The 19,746-nt window shown below is 36.2% G+C and overlaps 1 protein-coding gene across 1 annotated transcript; it reads right to left on the bottom strand.

Moving 5' to 3' along the window:
- Positions 1-7,424: 7,424 nt before the first annotated feature.
- grinaa (glutamate receptor, ionotropic, N-methyl D-aspartate-associated protein 1a (glutamate binding)) lies at positions 7,425-19,041 on the bottom strand. Its single transcript, XM_079258583.1, has 7 exons — positions 18,768-19,041; positions 11,599-11,918; positions 10,445-10,563; positions 10,101-10,301; positions 9,728-9,856; positions 9,485-9,628; positions 7,425-9,225 (listed from the first exon to the last, which is right to left on the bottom strand). The coding sequence occupies exons 2-7, from the start codon at positions 11,885-11,887 to the stop codon at positions 9,076-9,078; spliced, it is 1,032 nt and encodes a 343-aa protein (XP_079114709.1). The 5' UTR covers positions 11,888-11,918; positions 18,768-19,041; the 3' UTR covers positions 7,425-9,075.
- Between the last annotated feature and the right edge of the window lie 705 nt (positions 19,042-19,746).

The following is a 19,746-nucleotide window of genomic DNA, read 5'->3' as shown; positions in this document are numbered from 1 at the left end:
GCTTTCTGAATATATATTAACAAGTGTGTGTTCACTGAATATACGGTTTGAAGCGACAGGTAACAATTAAAATACTTTGCAGTATCACCATATATATGAACAGTTAACATCAATATAAGGTATTGTATTAATAAAATGAACACATTAGAAACTACTACTGTCATTACTCTGCGGAAAACACTTTTCACCAGTTCAATTATGTGAAATATTTCTGGTTTCATGCTCAAATCAGCCTAAAACGTTCCAGCAACAAGCTAGACTGTAAATACAAAGTTTCCACACAGAAAAAAACTTCATATTCTGAGGAACTAAGAAAAAACTCCAACTAAAGAAAGCTAAACAGTTTGGTAAGCAAACATTTCAGTTCATGGCACTTGTATGAACAGACCAGTTGTAACTGAGGCACAAAAGCTTCCAACCAACCAGAAGGAGCAGTGAACATGGAGGTTTATTCCTCTGGAGTCGGCGTAGCTGTGATCTCCAGCTGCAGCGGTTTTCTTACATTTTCTAGATCCTCATCGAGCTTGTGAAGCTGAGTCAACTTCACTTGTTCTTTCACAGGCACAGAACAAACCCAGATTATGGAGATGGGAATTCATTTTTATACTTATAAACAACATATTCAAGTTAATCTATGTTTACAAAAGAACATGGATACTTACCAGCTGCTAGCAGCTGCATTTTTGTGTTTCGAGCACACTCCAGTTCATCTGAGAGTCTCTCTGGAGCCTATCATTTTAGAAGATAACATTAACAAAGAAAATTCACCTCTTTTCATTTTAAAATGTAGGTGGAGATACGTCAGGAAAATAAAACATAGTGATTTTTAGATAAAATTAAATAGAAAATGCTTACAAAGACAGTGTGGAGTTTCTTGTGCTGCTCGATCAGCTGCTGAAGTTGGTTCTCAAATCTCATCCTGTTTTAACAAAACTTGACTCTTAACTTGGTATATTTTTTTATTTATTATCATTATTTTAATGCAACTAATCGTCATACTATTAATAAATACCGCAACTTCCTGTGTTTAAGCTTGAGTTCCTGGATTTCACACTTGTATTTTTCCAGAAGTTCCTCACTCGTCTTGTTTTGTTTCAGCTGTCTACAAAACACACGTCATTGCTCAGTTTAAAACATACACAGTATCATTAGACACCACATTTTTATGCTCAGTGTTGTTGATTAATGTCTGTATGAGTAAATAAAGTATATAGTGACAAGACTACGTCATTATTTAATTTTTACAATTACACTGAGGTTTTAGATCAACCATACATTTCCTGCTTTTGTTTTAATCCAGGAGTTAATATTCTTAAATTTCACAAGATAATTAAAACAAAAAATCCTTAGATAAGCAAAAGCTGCCTTTAATTATCTAATTTCCACAAAGTAAATCATTAAACTATAGTTATTTACAAAAAAAAGTAAGTCAGACTGCCTAAACAAAGTTTTGCCCCACAGCAATATACTGACCCAAAACATAAGATGAAAAGTCTTGAGACCCCACTAAACTGGTTTGATGATCTTTCAAAGGTGTCAAACTTCAGCCCTGGAGGGCCAGTATCCTGCAGGCTTTTGTTGTCTCCATGCCCTAACACACCTTACCAAAATGAATGAGTAGGTTAAGAAGAAGCTCGTAGATCCATTTTATTTGAATCAGGTGTATTGGTGCAGGGACATAACAAAAACATGCAGATACAGGCCCTCGAGGATGGAAGTTTGACCTTCCTGAATGATGAGACATCGCCATCTAGTGTTGGAAACCACAATCACATGTTTATGAATTTGACATCAGGGACCCATTGCTCAAAACAATTAGATTAAATTGGGATATCTTGGCCTTCTCTTCTTCTTCTTCAGGCAGCCAACAATGTGGAGGACAACACATTGAAATGATTGAAAGCATCGCTTTGGGATACTAAAAGGTCATTTCGATCCACGTCCTTGTCCTGGCATGGAAGGTATTATTATATACCTGCTATGCTGCTGGGGGTCTGCAAACAAAAATTCATGCAAATATAAAATTTCCCCATAAACTGTGACTTTCTTGACACAACCATAGTGTTCAAAGAGATTATTAATAAAGGTTATGGGCTCACCTTGTGATAGGCACTAATAGATTGCAGAGGTCAATAAGACCAAAGTTATGAACCGAGATAGGCCAAAGCTGATGAGTGTGAGTGTGTCACTAATTCTGCATTCAGACAGTCTGCAGTACTTTGTCATACTTCCTCTCCTTATTTTAAAACTATGGCATTGTTTCCATTCTTTTTTTATTTGGTCCTTGACTTCTTCACACACTTCTAAGAGGATTTCCTGCTCAGAGAGAAGTACACCGCTCCCGTTGCCATGGTAGATCAGTATTTCTGTAATAGATCACCTGGGTCCTCTGAGGAAGCGCACACTCATCTAAGATTAGTTTCACCCAGCGTGATAAATTTGTATCTGCTCATACGGGGTTGCTCTTTACGCAACCAATTAACCCTGGATGCTTTTGTTTTGGATCCAATAAACTCAGCTTTGTTATTTATCCTGGATATCTGAATCCTACTTTTGTGCAATAGGCCACAGGATAAACACTTATATTAAGCAACTTCTTCATGGGTGAAGAAGTACAGAAGTTTTCTTCATGTCAGGCTTACCTGGCAGAGTCCTGCTCAGACTCTTCGCACTGGAGCTGCAGCTTTTGGCACAACTCTGACAAAAGACATTACAGTAAGCATACTGATCAGCAAATTCATAATAATTCAAATCCAATCCAAACGATATTCTAACGATAATGATAAACACAATAAATATGATTCTTGGTGTGAGAAAAGAAAACTTTAAAGGAGCAAAAAGCAAAATCATTTCATTGCTGTTGTACCCTGCCTGTAGACAAAACAAAGTGTGTCATGAGTCCCACCTCCCATTTAACCTCTTACCCCGGTTGCCTCATCTGCAAACAAATGTGCAAAGTTTAAACACACTAAGCAAAATAACATTGCCGTTTTGTGAAACATTTTGAAGTAACTAATATGGTTCATGCTGTAAGCAGAAGAAAAGCAGTTCAAAGTCTAGATGTAAACAATTTAGAAATATATGGCTAATGTTAATCTTGTTCTGTCTCTTTCTTTATCCAACAACCTCTACACTAAGACCGTAGTTGTTTTTTAGGTAATGTGCACCATTTTTATAAGAAGGGAGGGCTGAGGGCTGCAAGTGGAGGGATGAGGAAGCAATTCAAATGAATGCACAGCCAGACCGGCTGGTATACATTGGGCTGGAGATCAACGTTGAAATATTGTGTGTGACGTCATGGTACACTCTAGATTAAATTACTCTTCAGGTTCTTCCCATAGCAATTTATTATTCTCTTCAGTCCAGAAATGACCATTTCGCACCTTTAACACTGTACGGCATCAAGTCTGACTCTGATCATGTGTGTACCTTCTTTTTCTTTATAAATTCCCTCCAGTTGGCAAGCTGAAGCTTGTACTGCAAAAAACAACAGTGCATGCAAAGTCAAATGGATTTCACACAAGGTACAAAACTCATTATAAAAATGCCGGCTTAAGTCATACCTTTACTTTTTGCAACTTAGTTAAATAAAACCTACATACAGTAAATGTAACTAAACGTACATGGACCACATTAAATGGTTTATAGTAACGTAATGTCTTACAAGTTGATAACTCCTCTTCCAATGAGTCATGGACAGACTTGATCTCTTTTATTTCCCCAGTTAGGTCTCTTTTGCCTGTGTGATAGTAAATTCACATTTGCTGTTTCAGTAAATCTTAGTTTCAGACAATTTACATTACAACTTCGCACATCATCAGTTCAGAATGGGTCATGTAGGGTGTTGCTGTTCCCTACAAGACGGAGACAATAATCATATCTCATTCCCTCCCATTCATCATGTTCTGCAACTCCACGGATGGAGTAACAGGTAAGGATATACCTCACTGACGATAAGATTTAAAGGTCGTCGGTTAAGCTAAATACGTACCACACAGTTATTTTGGTCACGGTTTCATTCTTGTCTAATTCCCATACATTTTTTTGTTTATATTCTTATACGTTTAACTTAAACTCCTAACTATACCGCGGACATTTTTCACAATTTGATTGTATTAACGAATATTTACTTTAAAGTGAAATGGAAATCTGTGCTCATTAGCATATCGGCGAAACACGCGTTCCCTATTGGTGCACATAATAAGAGGCCTTTATAACACACATTAGACCTTCATTCTTCAAGAAGCTCATGTTTTACAAATATTTACCTTTTCAAATTAATTATAAAGTAATTATTATTTCTGTAACAACAGTTTTGGGAGTGAAAAAAGCAAAAAGCCATACGCGGAAGCGGAAATTTGATTTTAACAAAGAATAACCAGTTATCAAGATGACTCCCCGTCTAAATCCCTCTGAGCTGCCACAATGCAGCAAATGCGCAAAAGGTTTATACGAAGATGGAAGCACAAAACGGTGACTTATCTATGTCACTAGTCCTCTTTGATTAGTCCAACGACTGTTTCATTTCTTGAAAAGAAGCTTTTATCAAAGCGTTTTACGATTGAACCAAACCGAAATAACACTGAAATTTACGTAAAGAGAGAAAAAGAAAGAGTTTTCAAGATGTCATTCGTATTCTAAAATGTATTATACAGAGATATATAGACAAGCGCCCCTTGTGGAGACGATGTGTTACAGATTTTGCTGCAACATCAGACTACTGCGAGCTACTTTTTAATGAAACCCTTTTGGTCTGAAAGATATCACCATTGACTCTGGTCAATTGATAATGGGTCTTCGTCTAACTTACATTTCAATAAATTTTGAGCGTTATCTGGAAGGAATTGTGGACAAAGGATTTTCTTTTCAGGATTCTTAAATATATCGGTGTAAAACAACTTGGTGGGAGAAGTCTGGGCTCAACTTAATTAACTTTGAACGAATTCAGAACTGATAGCAACTTAAAACATTAAGTGAAATATAAATACCTTGTTGCAGCCTCCTGAGCTTGAATTTCAGATGCTCCACTTTGGGCTCCTGCGTTTCTCCGCCTTCATAGAAGTTCAATAAAAATCAACCTTTAAGCTTTAAAATATCATTTATTTGTATGTTTTCCACCTTGAATTTTACCTTCTTTAGTTGTTATGATATTCATCATATCCTCGATGTCGAATCCTGCTATATATACCAAAGAAAATGCTTGTTTATAAAAAAGAAACCTCTTTAGCCATTTTGTGTACCTTACTGTGTCTATGGCAGGCGCTAGCTAAAGATGTTGACTTTCTGTTGCTAATAAATAACATTAAATAATTTAAATTTGAGTGGATTTGAGGACCTTCATGAAATTTTTGCATATTTTACGCTATGCCTTTAACCTCCTTTATAAAATACATGGTGTATGGTAACCTGTTTAAAGTAGTAACATAGCCGTTATAAGTTAGCTTTGTTTAGCTAACGTAATGACCCCTCAACTTAAATCTGCTTAGATGGGACGATCAAGCTACCGAGCAATTACGTCCAGTTACAATGCTACAAGATAGAATTCCAGTTTTTTTTTTTTTTTTTTTGTGTGTGTGTGTGTGTTTTCTTGACACCGTCTTACCTAGAAGTTTATTCATTTTTCCCCAGTCAAGTCTGTCTGTACGTCTGATATGCCTAATTTCAGGTATGCCAAACTTTTCAATGAGAAATACACTGAGCTGAGCTCGAAGGTCAAAAAGATGAATCAGTGGCAGGATACATGCACCAAAAGATCAATTGTATTTTTTAAAATTATTTATTTGTTTATTTATACCTGAAATAATCTTTTAGAAATTTTTTAGATTTTTGTGGCCACGATGTTTATTTTGTGTCACATTTGTAATTTCTTTTATTTGAGCATCTCTTAAAAGTAATTTAATATGTCTGGTGTCTTAGGTCATGTCATCTTTTGACTCTTTGCAGTAATTACATTTCTCATGATTTTATATATATATATATCTATATATATATATATATATATATATATATATATATATCTATATATATATATATCTATATATATATATATATATATATATATATATATATATAGATATATATATATAGATATATATATATATACAGATATACATACACACACACACACACACACACATATATATATATATATATATATATATATATACAGTACCAGTCAAAGTGGTTACTTTGAATAATCTAAAATATAAAACATATTCTGGTTTATTTATCACTTTTTTGTTTTCTACATAATTCCACGTGTTCCTTCACAGTGTGGATGTATTTAGTTGTACTTTGCAATGAAAAAAAATAAATAAAGAAAAACCACTAAGTGAGAAGGTGTGTCCAAACTTTTGACTGGTACTAAACACACACACACACGCACATATATATATATATTATATATATATATATATATATATATATATATATATATATATATATATATATGTAATTTTTGAGGATAAGAATTTATCCAGCTTTTAGGAACAACTTCACCTGCTTCCAAGATTAATGGAGAGGTCAGGAAGCAAAAGAGTAGGATGTTTTCAACTGAATCACCCTAAAGAAGGCCACATGGTTAAACATGTTAGGGAAAAAGCTGTTTCTAGTTAGACCAGTGCTCCTGGAGTTCGATACTCCCCTTACCATGGACTTCAGACTGAAACCTTGTAGTCCTGTACAGCAAACTCTCCACATGTTTGGCAACAAGGACATTATTACTGTACTAACTATTAACTATTAAATGGTACTATTATTAATAGTACCATTTCTTTTTCTATTTATAGTCAAGATTATATAGAAAAAATTTTAAATAAAAACCAAAAAGCACTTGGCTCTTTCAGTTATTAACTGTTTATAGACAAATGTGTTACTGGTATTGAGTTACACTGGCCCACTACCATGTAAGTTTATAAGTAATTAATATTAGAAGATTTTTAATCAAGTTTGAAAATAAAAGTTATAATTTACTGAAAGGAAATTATTGGTGTCTTTATCTAACCTAGCTCATAATGTATGGGGTTATAACATATTACAGTCCTATTGACTTGAAACAACTAAATAGCAAAACACCTAACCTGAAAGAGATGAGCTTCGTTTTAATTTTTGTTTGTGGTATCTTTGGTATTTTTGATGTTGATAGTTATTTGGTTGTAAGTCATTCTGAAATTTTTCCTCATAAGTTTTTGGAAAAATCCTATGCAGGCACAGGGAGGGAAACTGTACTACATCCATCTTGGTTTGAGATTTAAATTAGGAATTATAGATTTATTTGATCAGAAACCTTAACATTCTGAGTCAGGATAGACTCAGAATGTTAAGTATTTTTTCTCCAGCTAAACCACTGAAATGTCAATTAATACCCAAAGTTGAACACTTTTTTCCATTAGAGTTTTAATGAAAAGCGAACAGCTGTGTAGAGGAATTCAATTCACCTTTAACTTAATGCAAATATACAATGTACACAGATCTACAAAGCCCAAACTTTATCTATACACATCAAACCACGATGGTGTCGTATGTACACTTACATGTTAGTGGGGTTCAACCACAATATTTAAAAAAAGAAGAAGAAGAAAAAAAAAAAAAGAAGATAGAGGAAGATCAAACAGGGCTTCCAAACAGTCTTCTTAAAACAAGAACTAAACTGTGCAACTCATCAGCACATGCAAATGAGGTCATGCAAGGGGTGTCAATAAATAAATAAATAAACATGAAGTCTAAACATATTCCTGTTAAATACAGCCTTCAATATTTGTATTTGCATATATAGGTATTTTGGCTATTAGTGCATTAGGATTATTTTTTTTACATGAATCAGACTGCTGAAAAGTTTTATAAATTGCCAATAAATATACGCATCTTTTAATATGTTCTTATTCTGCTTCATTCCACTGCCTTCAAGGAAACCCTGTTATCTACATCAAGTTTAAACAGACACCTTTTATGTTCCTTCTTTTTACTTCATAGTTTTAGAGGGATCAGCTTATTCACATGGCCAGCAATATTGGGATCAGACAAAATAAATAACAATTTTACCTTCATGTTAATGACACAAGAAAGGGAAATAGCAATGGAAAAAAGACCCAACAAAAGTTAAAAGAATACAGAATAATAATATTAAGAATAAGACACAATTAACTTAAAATATTTAACCTTGTTGAAAGAAACTCTGTAAGAATATACTGCTTATGAATAATTTTTTATGTTCATGTTACATATCATAAACATCCAACGGTATTATTCATTCTTATGCCATAAAAACATTTGACTTTATCAGAGCACATTTTCCCCAAAAAGTAGCACAATCATACGAATCGTTCTAGCATACCTTCAGATGTGGGTGGGGGTGGGGGTGGGGGGTTGGGGGGGGTACTGACATCATATACAGTAATACACTCAACTATGTACAGCTGTGACAAGAAAGTAGGAGGTTTCTCTCAGGTAAAGGATCATACCACATGTTCAGCACTGCTGATTTAGCCATGCAGTTAGTTCATACCAGCAGACTGGAAGGAGAGACAAGTTTGAAGAAAAATAAAGATGGCTCTGAAGGAGGAGGGAATTTCTAACACTAACTTCAGGCAAAGCTGGTTTTGCATCAATAGTAACTGTAAATTTTCCAACATTTTTTTGTTTAATCTCTGTAAAATGACAACACTGAGTGTCAAGCCCCAAAAGCATATTTTGAATTATTTTGTATATGTTCAGCTCAGATGGATGTTGTGGAGTGGGTGATGTAGGTAAAACCATCTGTGTTAATAGAAGCAGAGGAAAGTTAGAGCAAGCAGAGTGGTCAAAACTGAGGACAGATTATTTTGATCTATCGGGAATGACAAGATTTGGATTAGAGTGAATGAACAGTGCTCTCTCAGCAGAATTTTATCCCATGCTGCATCTCATCCACAGCATAACCACGTGCTTAAAAAGAAAAAAAAAACAGCTTTGCATGTGAGATAGGTAAGGGACCAATTGGGAATAGTTAAACCAGGCATATAGAAAGGAGATGTTGCGACATTTTATGATTAAAGGCGCCATTCTTGATCTCTCTGTTGTTCTCCTGAAGGAGCAGCCTCAATCACGGGAGCGAGCCACAATAGTCAAGATGTAGAGGAAAATGTTGATGATGTCAGTGTAGAGGTTGAGGGCAGCAAAGATGTACTCCTCTGGACTCAGGGCCATCTTCTTGTTACCCAAAATAAGTTGGGTGTCAACAGCCAAAAACTGCAAAGCAGAGGTGCATTGAGTGATTTAAAAGGCTTTATACATTTTGAATTTAAGATTATTAAAGTAAAAAATAACAAAAAATGAACTAGTCAATTTAACAAGGTAATAAATTTAAACTAATAAATTTAAAGATTGCATGTTTGGCATTTGATGAGAATATCTAAGCTCACTCAAATAATTTCAATAATTGTTTTTCTCCAATAAAATGAGCAAAAAACATTTAACAAAATATAATATGGAGGTATAAAACACTTACGCAGGTGAAGAGCAGGGCCCCCAGGGAGGCATAGACAATGTGCAGGATCTTGTGGCGAATGAAGATGCAGAGAAAGGAGAAGAGCACTAGCACAATCAGGCACACAAAGAGCACTCCCTGACAGGAAGTGAAGTCATACTTGCTCTGGGACAAAAAAAAAAAAGAGAAAGAAAAAGAAATTCAGAGGGATGAAGTGTGCGTCTAGATATCTAAACAATGAAACAGCTATTGTTGCATGCTTACCTGCAGAGAGAAGAGGACAACAGTGAAGCAGACAACTGCAGTGATGCCCAGCGCTATGATGACTATTTCTGTGTCATAGAAGCTGGCGATCATGCCCACCATGTAGGAAAGGCTCAAGGTCAGGATAGACTGCAAGACAGGCAAAAAGTTTCAGAATCAAGTTGTTGCATCCTTTTGAAGACCCGGTTCACACTTCCTCTAGTCTTCCAAAAAGATCATTTCAGAAAAAAAGCCATTTCAAAATCTTGAGACTGAATGCATCCTATCCAGTTAATTTAGCACGTTTCGGTCGAACAGTTGCCTATTTCTGTGCAGTTGGATATGGAAGACACTATATAAAGACCATTAATCAAATATTTAAGCCTGCTCTTACCAGAGCAACCAAATTCCAGGGGTGCTTGCGGCGGAAGTCTCCGCAGCAGCTGAGGACGATCAGAGACACAAAAAAGACTGCATAGGACACGTAGTATGTCCACGGATTTTGGCGCACAAAGTGCTTGGCATCATCAACAAAGGTGAAGACGGCAACAAAGGAGAAAGTGATCGTCAGTTGCACTGTGAGAACCATGAAGACCTGATGGAAATGAAAAAGAATGAGAGGTAATTAGAGACAGAGAGAACCATGTTTTTGGTAGTATTGCACTTTGATAGGTAACAGCATAATCAACCGGTAGTTCTCCTTTTTTAATCTAAACTATTTCACACAGATTAACCTACTTTTCTGATAAAGGCTTGTCGGATGCTTTTGTCCTCAAAGCCAGAGTTGGTAAATTCTTCATTGTCGTAATAAGATGGGGGCCCATCACCATGGTAACCAGGACTACCAGCCGGTGCTCCTGCAAAACAGTTACAGGAAGTGAATGAACTCTTGAGAACAAATTGGCTCAAAATTCACTCTCGATGTTGGTCAGCACTTCTGTTGGTCTTAAAGGGTTAAAGCTTTAACAAAAGGCAGCTGGAAAGACAAATACAAGAACATCTGTGATTTTCAGAACACTCATTACAGTATTGATCATTATTGACTGATTGTTCCCCTAATATGGGCCAAGTAATGAGCTTTACAGTTGACAGCAAAGGAAAAATATGAATTCACAGGGCAGAAATTCCTTAAAAACACAAAGAACATGGACATTTTTCATGCCAAAAAAAAAAAAAGATATTTCATAAACGACTTTAAATGAGCCCTGCGATGGACTAGCGAGCTGTCCAGGGTGTACCCTGCCTGTCGCCCAAAGCCGGCTGGGATAGGCTCCAGCTTCCCCGCGACCCTGAATTGGAATAAGCGGTTTGGAAAATGAATGAATGAATGAATGAATGACTTTAAATGAAAAAAAAAAAAAAAAAAAATGTTGCTTTGCTTCGTTAAATACTGCGTTTCTGAAAATGTTTGTCAATGTTAGGATTTTTACTGTTGAATATTCTGAAATGTTTTAAATATTTTCTTCTGTAGGTTCATTGTTGTGCCCTAAAGCCCAATAAAATTTGACTTCTGTGGATCATTATTATAAGACAGAATAGTCAAGAAAGAAAAGAAGCCATTTTCAGGTTATCAAATGAACATAAATAAAACAGATTCTGGCACTAAATTAAAACCCTACAAATGGATTTAGAGAATCTATCAAATGGAAGTGGGATGCAACATCAAATACCTACGGATAATATTACATGCAAAGATGTTTCAAGCAAACTACGATGCCTGACCTGTCAGATCAGATTTCACTTAAGTACTTTTTTTTTTTTACTTACTTTTTTTTAAGTTTTGTTTTTTCCCCCCTTTATCTTATTAATTTATGTGTGACAACACGACATGACACAACATAAAAAAAGAAGCTATTCATAAATGTCTGGGGTACTGAATTTAAATCACTTACCCATGGGGTCACCAGGAAAGCCAGACTGTCCAGGTCCTTGCTGATAAGGCCCCTGAGGGTAGGGTCCCTGTGGATAGGGCATCTGAGGGTATGGCATGTGAGGGTAAGGACCAGGGGCGAAACCTGGACCTGCCTGGGGGAAACCTGGCTGTCCATAAGCACCTGCAGGTGGGTATTGTCCATCAGGACCTTGGCTGTAGTTGGGAGGGGGCATGCCAAAACCTGGCTGTGGGGGTCCGTAGACATTATTTTCACCCATAATAGGGTATCCACTTTTGTCCTGGGACATGGTGTGGAAGAATGCTCACCACTACAACAATCTGTTAAAGGAAACAGAATTGATAAATAATTACTCTGCTGAACAATTTGTGTTCAACACAGTTCTACATAAGACATAAAAGAGCAGCTTATTTCAAAGTCTTGCATGAACATATTTGTACAACTTCACTGTGAATCTTCCATCTAAGTCTTCCCAGAAAGAAGCAGGCACAAAATAATACAGTAAGGCATCAATGCCAAACTGGCAAAAGCGCAAGCACTGCATCTGCCTGATTGAAAAGGTGGCAGGTAATCAAACAATGCAGCAGGACCAAAGGACAGAGACTAAGCAGAGCAACACGATGTTCTCTTTTGGTTTCACAAAGATATATCTAAATGGTTCTCATTAAGCTGGATTATTCTATATTTATTCAATACATTTTGATTAATTTATTGTTAAAAGATGGACATCAATTACAAATATGAAGTATTTATTGAAATACCTTATTTTGTCTGGTAAAACAAGTTCTCCTTAAGTATTTTTAATTACCATGACCCGGTTGACCGAGAATCAAACACAACTTGCAGTTGCTCTTTCTGGAGCTTTTTTAAAACTACATTTTAGGGGAAGTTTAGCCTTGGTTAAACTTAAAAGTCTACAGAAAGATGCCATCCGCTGCACAGAGCACATTAAAATACATTGGAATAAGCAAGTGTTTCCTAACAACAGGCTACAAATTTCAAACATTTTAAATCAATGTATAACTGTTTTCCTAATAAATAAAGTCAGGATTAAAAAATGTTGATAAGTACTTTTATTAATAACATATGCAATTAATATAACAATATGAACAAAAAGAACTTTGCCAACTACACTTCCAGTTTTGTTTAAGTGACTCAACTTTTCAGCAAAATTGAAAAAGCTTTTCCAAATCTTTTGCTCTGCCCCTTCAATAATTAAACTTAATTTGCGAAGAGTTTGAGAAAAAATACGTTGCTTGTGAATGAATCTGATCTCAATGAATTTGCACACTGCAGGCAATCACTAGCAACATACATAGACCTACTGGTGTCATTAACGGAGCACGCAGAGTGTGAAAGGGACGGGTTGTAAAAGTGTAATGTCGGGAAAACACATACTGTTCACAGAATTGCTGGCAGACTAAAAATTGATGCAAATATATCCATTCAGATCATCTGCAACATACTCTCTAATTCTGCTGTCAGATCAGGTGTGATGCTTGCATGATTTTATGTTGGATGTTACTTACATTTCAAAGGCAACATAAAACTGATGTAATAATTATAACAACATGTAAACAACAATGTTTAATGTCAATTCCTTTTGAGATAATGTCCAGTATTTCAGTATCCCCAATACCCACACACATGTAAACAGGTTTTCTGTTCCATTTGCATTTCAGTCAATTAAATTGTCAATTAATTATAAACGAGACCTCCACATGCACATATACACAAGAAAACCACAATCTTGCAACAACTTTGGCTTAAGTGCTTGATGTAAAAGTCCGGCAGTCCTCAATGAAAAAACTTGAGCAGAGGAGGGAAGCTAAAAGCCACCGAGCTAACTGCTGACTTCAAAAGAAGACCTGAGAAGCGGCTTTACTGTAGTACAAAGGCCTGTGCTATTTATCCTGCATACATATATACAGCTGTGTATATAATCTAAACAGATGGAAACACCGACTATATTCACACAGGAGCAGATCTAACCACATAAAAACCCACACGTTTTCTGATGGTGCTTCTCTCCCTCCCTTTCAGGCTTACTGAATTAACAGTAAGCGTTATGCAACTCTGCTACATTTTACTCTGGAAAACACATTCAGACTTGAATGTGTGTGCGTCCTGATGATTCCTGTCTGCGCATCACCAGAACAGTGCAGTGAGATGCCGCAGACAAACATGCTGACAGCTCTTCGTGCTGACGTTCTCCATTAAGATCATAACAGATTACAATCATTGTCTTTGTAGCTAAATCCCCCCTGGGAAACATTGGTTGTGTGGGTCTGAAACATCCGTATTACAGTGAATTTCTTGGAGAATCTATATATTAGTTAGATGTTTAATCTGTAGACAGCACTGGTTGGCATAAAGTAGGTTGCTTTCTCTGTATGGATCCGATCCAAATAGCTGTATGACAGCCAGGGCCCTGCCTTATGCCACACAGGAGAGAACATTTTATTCTACAGTCATTTAGCAGACGCTTTTATCCAAAGCGACTTACATGTGAGTGAAAACAACACAAGCACGAAATCAAACAGTAGAGGACATCATAGGAAGGTGCTAGTGGGCTGTCCAGTTGGACGCAGGTCCCTATATTAGGTGTGATAGGCTTTTTTTTTTTTTTTTTTTTTTTTGTTTACTCCCTTTCTACCTCACAATATTACCTATGTTAAAATACAAAGAATCAATACCATGATGTTTGTTACAAAGAACTGGGCTAGATTCTCCAACTTTTCCTGCAAACACTGCTAAATTAAGTGTGAAAGTGATCTCTGAACACCTGAGTCTTCAGCTTGCTCTTAAAAGTAGACAAGGACTCTGCGGAGCGGACAGTTTTCATTCCACCATCGTGGCACCACAGAGGAAAACAGTCTGGCTAGTGATTTAATTCCACGTATTGGTGTCTTTCACTGGCGGAACGTAGCTGTCGAGAGGGAGTGTAGGTCTGGATTAAGGAGTGAAGGTAGACAGGAGCTGTTTGAATTATTGTTTTGTAAGCCAGAAGCAAAGCTTTAAGTTTGATGCGTGCTGCGACCGGAAGCCGGTGAAGTGCGATTAGCACCGGAGTGACATGAGCTTGTTTAGATTGGTTGAAAACCAGACGCGCTGCGGCATTCTGGACCATCTGCAGAGGTTTAACAGAGCATGCAGAACATACACACGTACAACCAAAGATTCCTTAAGTAATAAAATGATGCACAGCGAAAGCATGTGATCTACTCTCAGACCAAAGTCCACAGAAAGTACACAGGTTTGTAGCTCATGTGTTACTGATTAGGACTCATACAAATGTCACACAAAAAAAGAAATATGGTCGATTTTATTTCATAAGTCCCATGCTATCCCTCTTTCTCCCATTAATGTTTTGTTACATATCAGTCTTTACGTTCAAGGGAGAGTAAATAGCTTCCTCTGTCTAACATTCAAAGCATCAAAACAAAGTCAGATTTCTGACAGAAATAAGATACACAAGTATAAAAAACAAAAAGTTTAAAAACAAAAACAACAAGAAAAAAAGCTATCTGGGAAATATTTGGAATGTTGCATAAAATAAACCATAATTCCTACTACTACTTTGTGCAACAACATATAAAGAACTCCAGTGGCTAATGAACTTAACCTTTTACTTTAAATGAATAAGATCTGTGTTTTAAACAATAATAATAATCTTGGGAGGGAAAAAAGTCAAGCATCACATAAGTTACTTAATGTCAGTGTTTTATGAGAGCTGAAGTCATATGTGCTGTTCTGTTCATAGCTTTTTATCTGTGTATGATGGATTACCTTGCATAATCCAAAGTACAAACAACACAATACAGAGAAAGAATGTCATAAATGTGTTCAGTTACAACAGCTAATTGTTCTCTTCTAATGTTTTGAAAATAGACAATTTTTCCATGTGTCATCCTGACTCATTTATGAAACAGCGATCATTATGAAAGCACCTATAGTTATAAAAAGTTTTTTTTTAAAAAAAGACAAAAACAAAAAAAATCAAATTAGATATAGACAAGTAACACAAGAATAGCTCAGCTAAGAGTATTATAAGTTTATGCCCTCTCCATCTATCAACCAGTTCAACTCAACAAAACCACATTAGTTTCACTTCCATGTCTCAGATGACATGGCCATTTTTTTAAAAAGAGTATGATTAAGACAAGGTTCATACAGCTTTACTAGTATTACGTGAGAGATTTCAAATCCTCTTAAGGGAGACGCCACAATGCTGTGGATGAAACAGTACTACTATCCCTGACCGCTGCTAATAGCTATCGCTAGTGGAATTAGGTTAAAGGGAGGGATTCATTCAGCTAGTCAGAGCACCAAGTTAACACAATTAGGCAAGCAAACCCATGCAAAACATTCTACATGCATGCCTGAGCGACCCCAGGAAATGCAAAAACACAACAAAGGGCAGTGGGGCCAATATGGAGGTCAGCAGGTTGCAGTTTCTGTGTAATATCACTGAGGAGTGGGCACAACCAGGAAACTGTGATTATCCCAGTTTATTTGGCAGAGTTATTTTCCAGGATGACGGCAGATAATTAATAACTTGATCACCTCAAAAGATGAATGTGAAGTATGAGGGTATGACAAAAACTGAGGTCCAGAATCACCAAAGCAACTGTAGCGCAAATTGTGTTCCTAAATCCCAAACTCTGATTCTGAATCATAAAGTTAATCACTTAAACTACACAGAGAATATAAATATGTATCTTGATTCATCTCATGTAGATTCTCTTTAAAGCCAAAAAGATGCTGATTTATTTATTGGGAAATGTGTCATGCATACCAAGATGAATAGTTGAGAGAAAAAAGATTAATCAATTTTTGAAGTTGTTAACAGTATTTTATAAAAGTTACAAATTTGAAAATTTAATTAAATTCATTTTAAAAAACTAAAAGGCTGTTTCATGTTCACGTGATAACTAAGTTACTCCGGTGGGGAAAGAAAATGAAACTCCATGCTATTTCTCACTAATACTGGACCAAGCAGTGAGCAAACTAAAGTTGACAGAAACTCTAAAAACACTGCCCCAATGATAAACAGTCAGTTGGACCCTCTGACTGGAAGGTCCATCTGCAGTTGGGCTTCGACTTTATCAGCCAGTCAAAGCAGCAGACAGGAAAGAAAGATACTGTCATCGGGATGCGCTATGTCAGCAGCAGCTCTGACCATGTCAAACCTACAGACAACCAGCCTTATTCCACATGGCTGGCCTTTTGGAAAGTTAATACTGTAACACCGAACATGTAATGTGCAAAAGAGCAAAACAGCCAAAGAGTGAGGCATACACTTTTAAATTTAGAGATGGGATACGGTACATTTCAGTGTAGAAATCATGCCGAGGTTGAAAAATTATTACATGACAAAAAAGTATAAAGGATAAAAAGAAAATGTATATTTCGCTTGTAAGTTTCTTAAAATAAGAATAATATCCTGAAGTTAGGAGAAAGTGTTTTAAACTTATCAAGATGGTAACAACACATAGCCAAGTAAATGATGTATTATTATTATTATTATTATTATTATTCACTTTATTTATATAGCACATTTCTAAATGTAAACAGCTTCCAAAGTTCTGCACTAATAGAACAGTAAAAAAGAAAAACAACGTTACAACAATACTAAAATATGAACTATACTAAAATAGCAACAAATACAAAGTAATAAGCTTGAAATCAATCCCATAAATAGGTATAAAAATACTTTAATAGAATTAAATAAAAAAGACACAGAGGACCATACAACTCATGCAGTGTTTAAAGCCAGAGAATAAAAGTGAGTCTTAGTCTTAAGATTATTATTATCAATAATAGTTCTCAGAGAAAGACCAGATCCTTACAGTTTGTTCATGATTTACATTTAAGCACACAATCATATTAGCACTGCAAAAGGTTCATTAGATGTTTTCAACATCTTCCATACTTAGTAAAATAACTTTTTTTGAAGACCTTATGTATGAATAAAAAAAACTTAAGAATATTTCTAGTAAATATGTACTTATTGCTGGCTTTAAAACACCAGCTATGAGTGGGCCTTAAAATGAACATCAAACCTAACACATGGCAATTTCACGTCTAGACATAATTAAATCCATAGCACCACTTCAATATCTCTGAGTGTATTGAAATGTTAATTAATGTATGGGCCATACTTAAAGATATCAATAATTAATGTGGCAGACTGCAACATGTCAGAATAGTCAGTCATAGTTTCTTCCACATAGGACAGAATTTATTTTAGACAACTTAAATATAGGCTATTCAAATCATAAATAAAAACACAAAACAGCACAACTCTGAAGCCAAGACAGAGCAAAGAAATTACTTATGATTAATTTAAATTAGTAATAAAGACGACATCGTCGTTTAAAATCGTGATAAAATAATTTATGTCACGCCCCTTCAACGGAAGAGCTTATGCCTGAAATGCTTTTAATGTTTTATGTAAAACACTTTGAGTTCTCTTTTACATGAAATGTGCTTTACAAATAAACCTGCATTGCCTGGTAAGAAAAAACAGTCCTCTGGTCTAGAGAAAAATACAGCATAGCTTACGCCGCGTTCGGAGTCTGTCTGCGACTAAAACTAAGTCAGAAACACGACCACAGCAGCAATGCTGCACCTGCAACAGCGCATCTTTATGTAGGCCTCGACGGCGCACATTAATGCGCCACTGCTACTGTACGTTCAGATGCATTCAGACATATGCCTGGCAAGCTGACTAGATGGCCATTTGTGTAGATAAACTGTCAGAAAATGGATCACAGCAAAGCTCGCCATGCTGCATCCATCTCTATAGAGGGTTTTTTTTTGGTTGGGTTTTTTTTTTTTTTTCTTATCATCTTTGGGGGGAATGGTGGCCACACGGCGTCCCTCCCCTCCCCACGTTTGTTGTGATGCCAGCTGTCTTGACAGCCAAAAGCGAGTCTTTGTCGCTGCATTTCCAAGTATTCACTGCTTTACCAACATTATCGCGGCTTTGTTAAAGCAGGCCTGTTGTCTGTTTAATCTATGGACGTTACACGACGGTTACTGAATGCCAACGTTTTTCCACAAAAGCGCTGTTCATGCTCCGACCATGTTTACTGGAAAATCAGTCTTTATATTTAAAAAGAAAACAAGGAAAGACATAAAGCATAATATGAGGAAACCTTTACCTTAAACTTGTTTATTTCGGAGCAGACGCGGACACGAAATACTTGCTCTCCACCTCCCGGATCCTGGTCTCCGACTGAGCAAGTTATCTGGGGCGAGGGCCGCTGACGACAGCACACACGAAGCGGTCACGTGTCTTGTGGGAACCTCCGGTCATTACATAGAAAATTATACAATTTATCCAATAAACTGTCACAGTGACGAAGTGTTTTCCATAACATCGCCTCGGGTCATTAGAAGAACACGCGGAACAGCATAACTTCTGTACAAAGTGTTGCCATAGAAAGATCTAGAGACGATACGTAAGCTACGTAACATGAATGAGGTGATTTAACAGTGGGTCATCTCCCTGAGACCAGTCATTATCTTTCTGGATTCTGGGGCATTTCAGTCATGCAGTATTTACGCAAACTCTTTAAAAAAGAGGAACCTCACAGAACATCTAGACTTTTTCAAAATTAACCTACTTATGGCAGACATGCAGTTGATAGCCTTTTAAAATAAGTTCACTTTAATCAAGAAAAAATATCAACAGTATACAGTCATTTTGATCCAATCAAAACATTAGTTTAATTCAGCATCACATACAAACCAAAACCACATAAGCACACACACAAAAGCATGTGACTGAAGGAAGATAATCTTTTAATGCAGAGAAAACAGAGACAAGACTGTCATACGATGAGATGAAGGAGGACCCGATAAAAGCATTTTAAGGTGAAAGTTCATGGCTTTTAAATGATCTGAAAAGAAATAAAGTGATGTTACCACCACATCTAGTAGTCATATTTTGCTCCAAAAACAACCTTAGACACACCACAGGAATGCACGTTTAAAATGAGCCCAGAATGTTACACCATTGCACCATGCATCACATCTGAAAGGGTGAAATTAGTTAAACTGAAATAGTATTACTGAAAAACTGTAATTGTTTAGCATGTTTCTTAAAATTGTTATAGCCAACTATCCAACATTTTGTAA

The sequence above is a fragment of the Telmatherina bonti genome (assembly GCF_933228915.1).
Source record: "Telmatherina bonti genome assembly, chromosome: 19".
NCBI classification, from domain to species: Eukaryota; Metazoa; Chordata; class Actinopteri; order Atheriniformes; family Telmatherinidae; genus Telmatherina; species Telmatherina bonti.
This window is presented reverse-complemented; position numbering and strand designations above follow the sequence as displayed.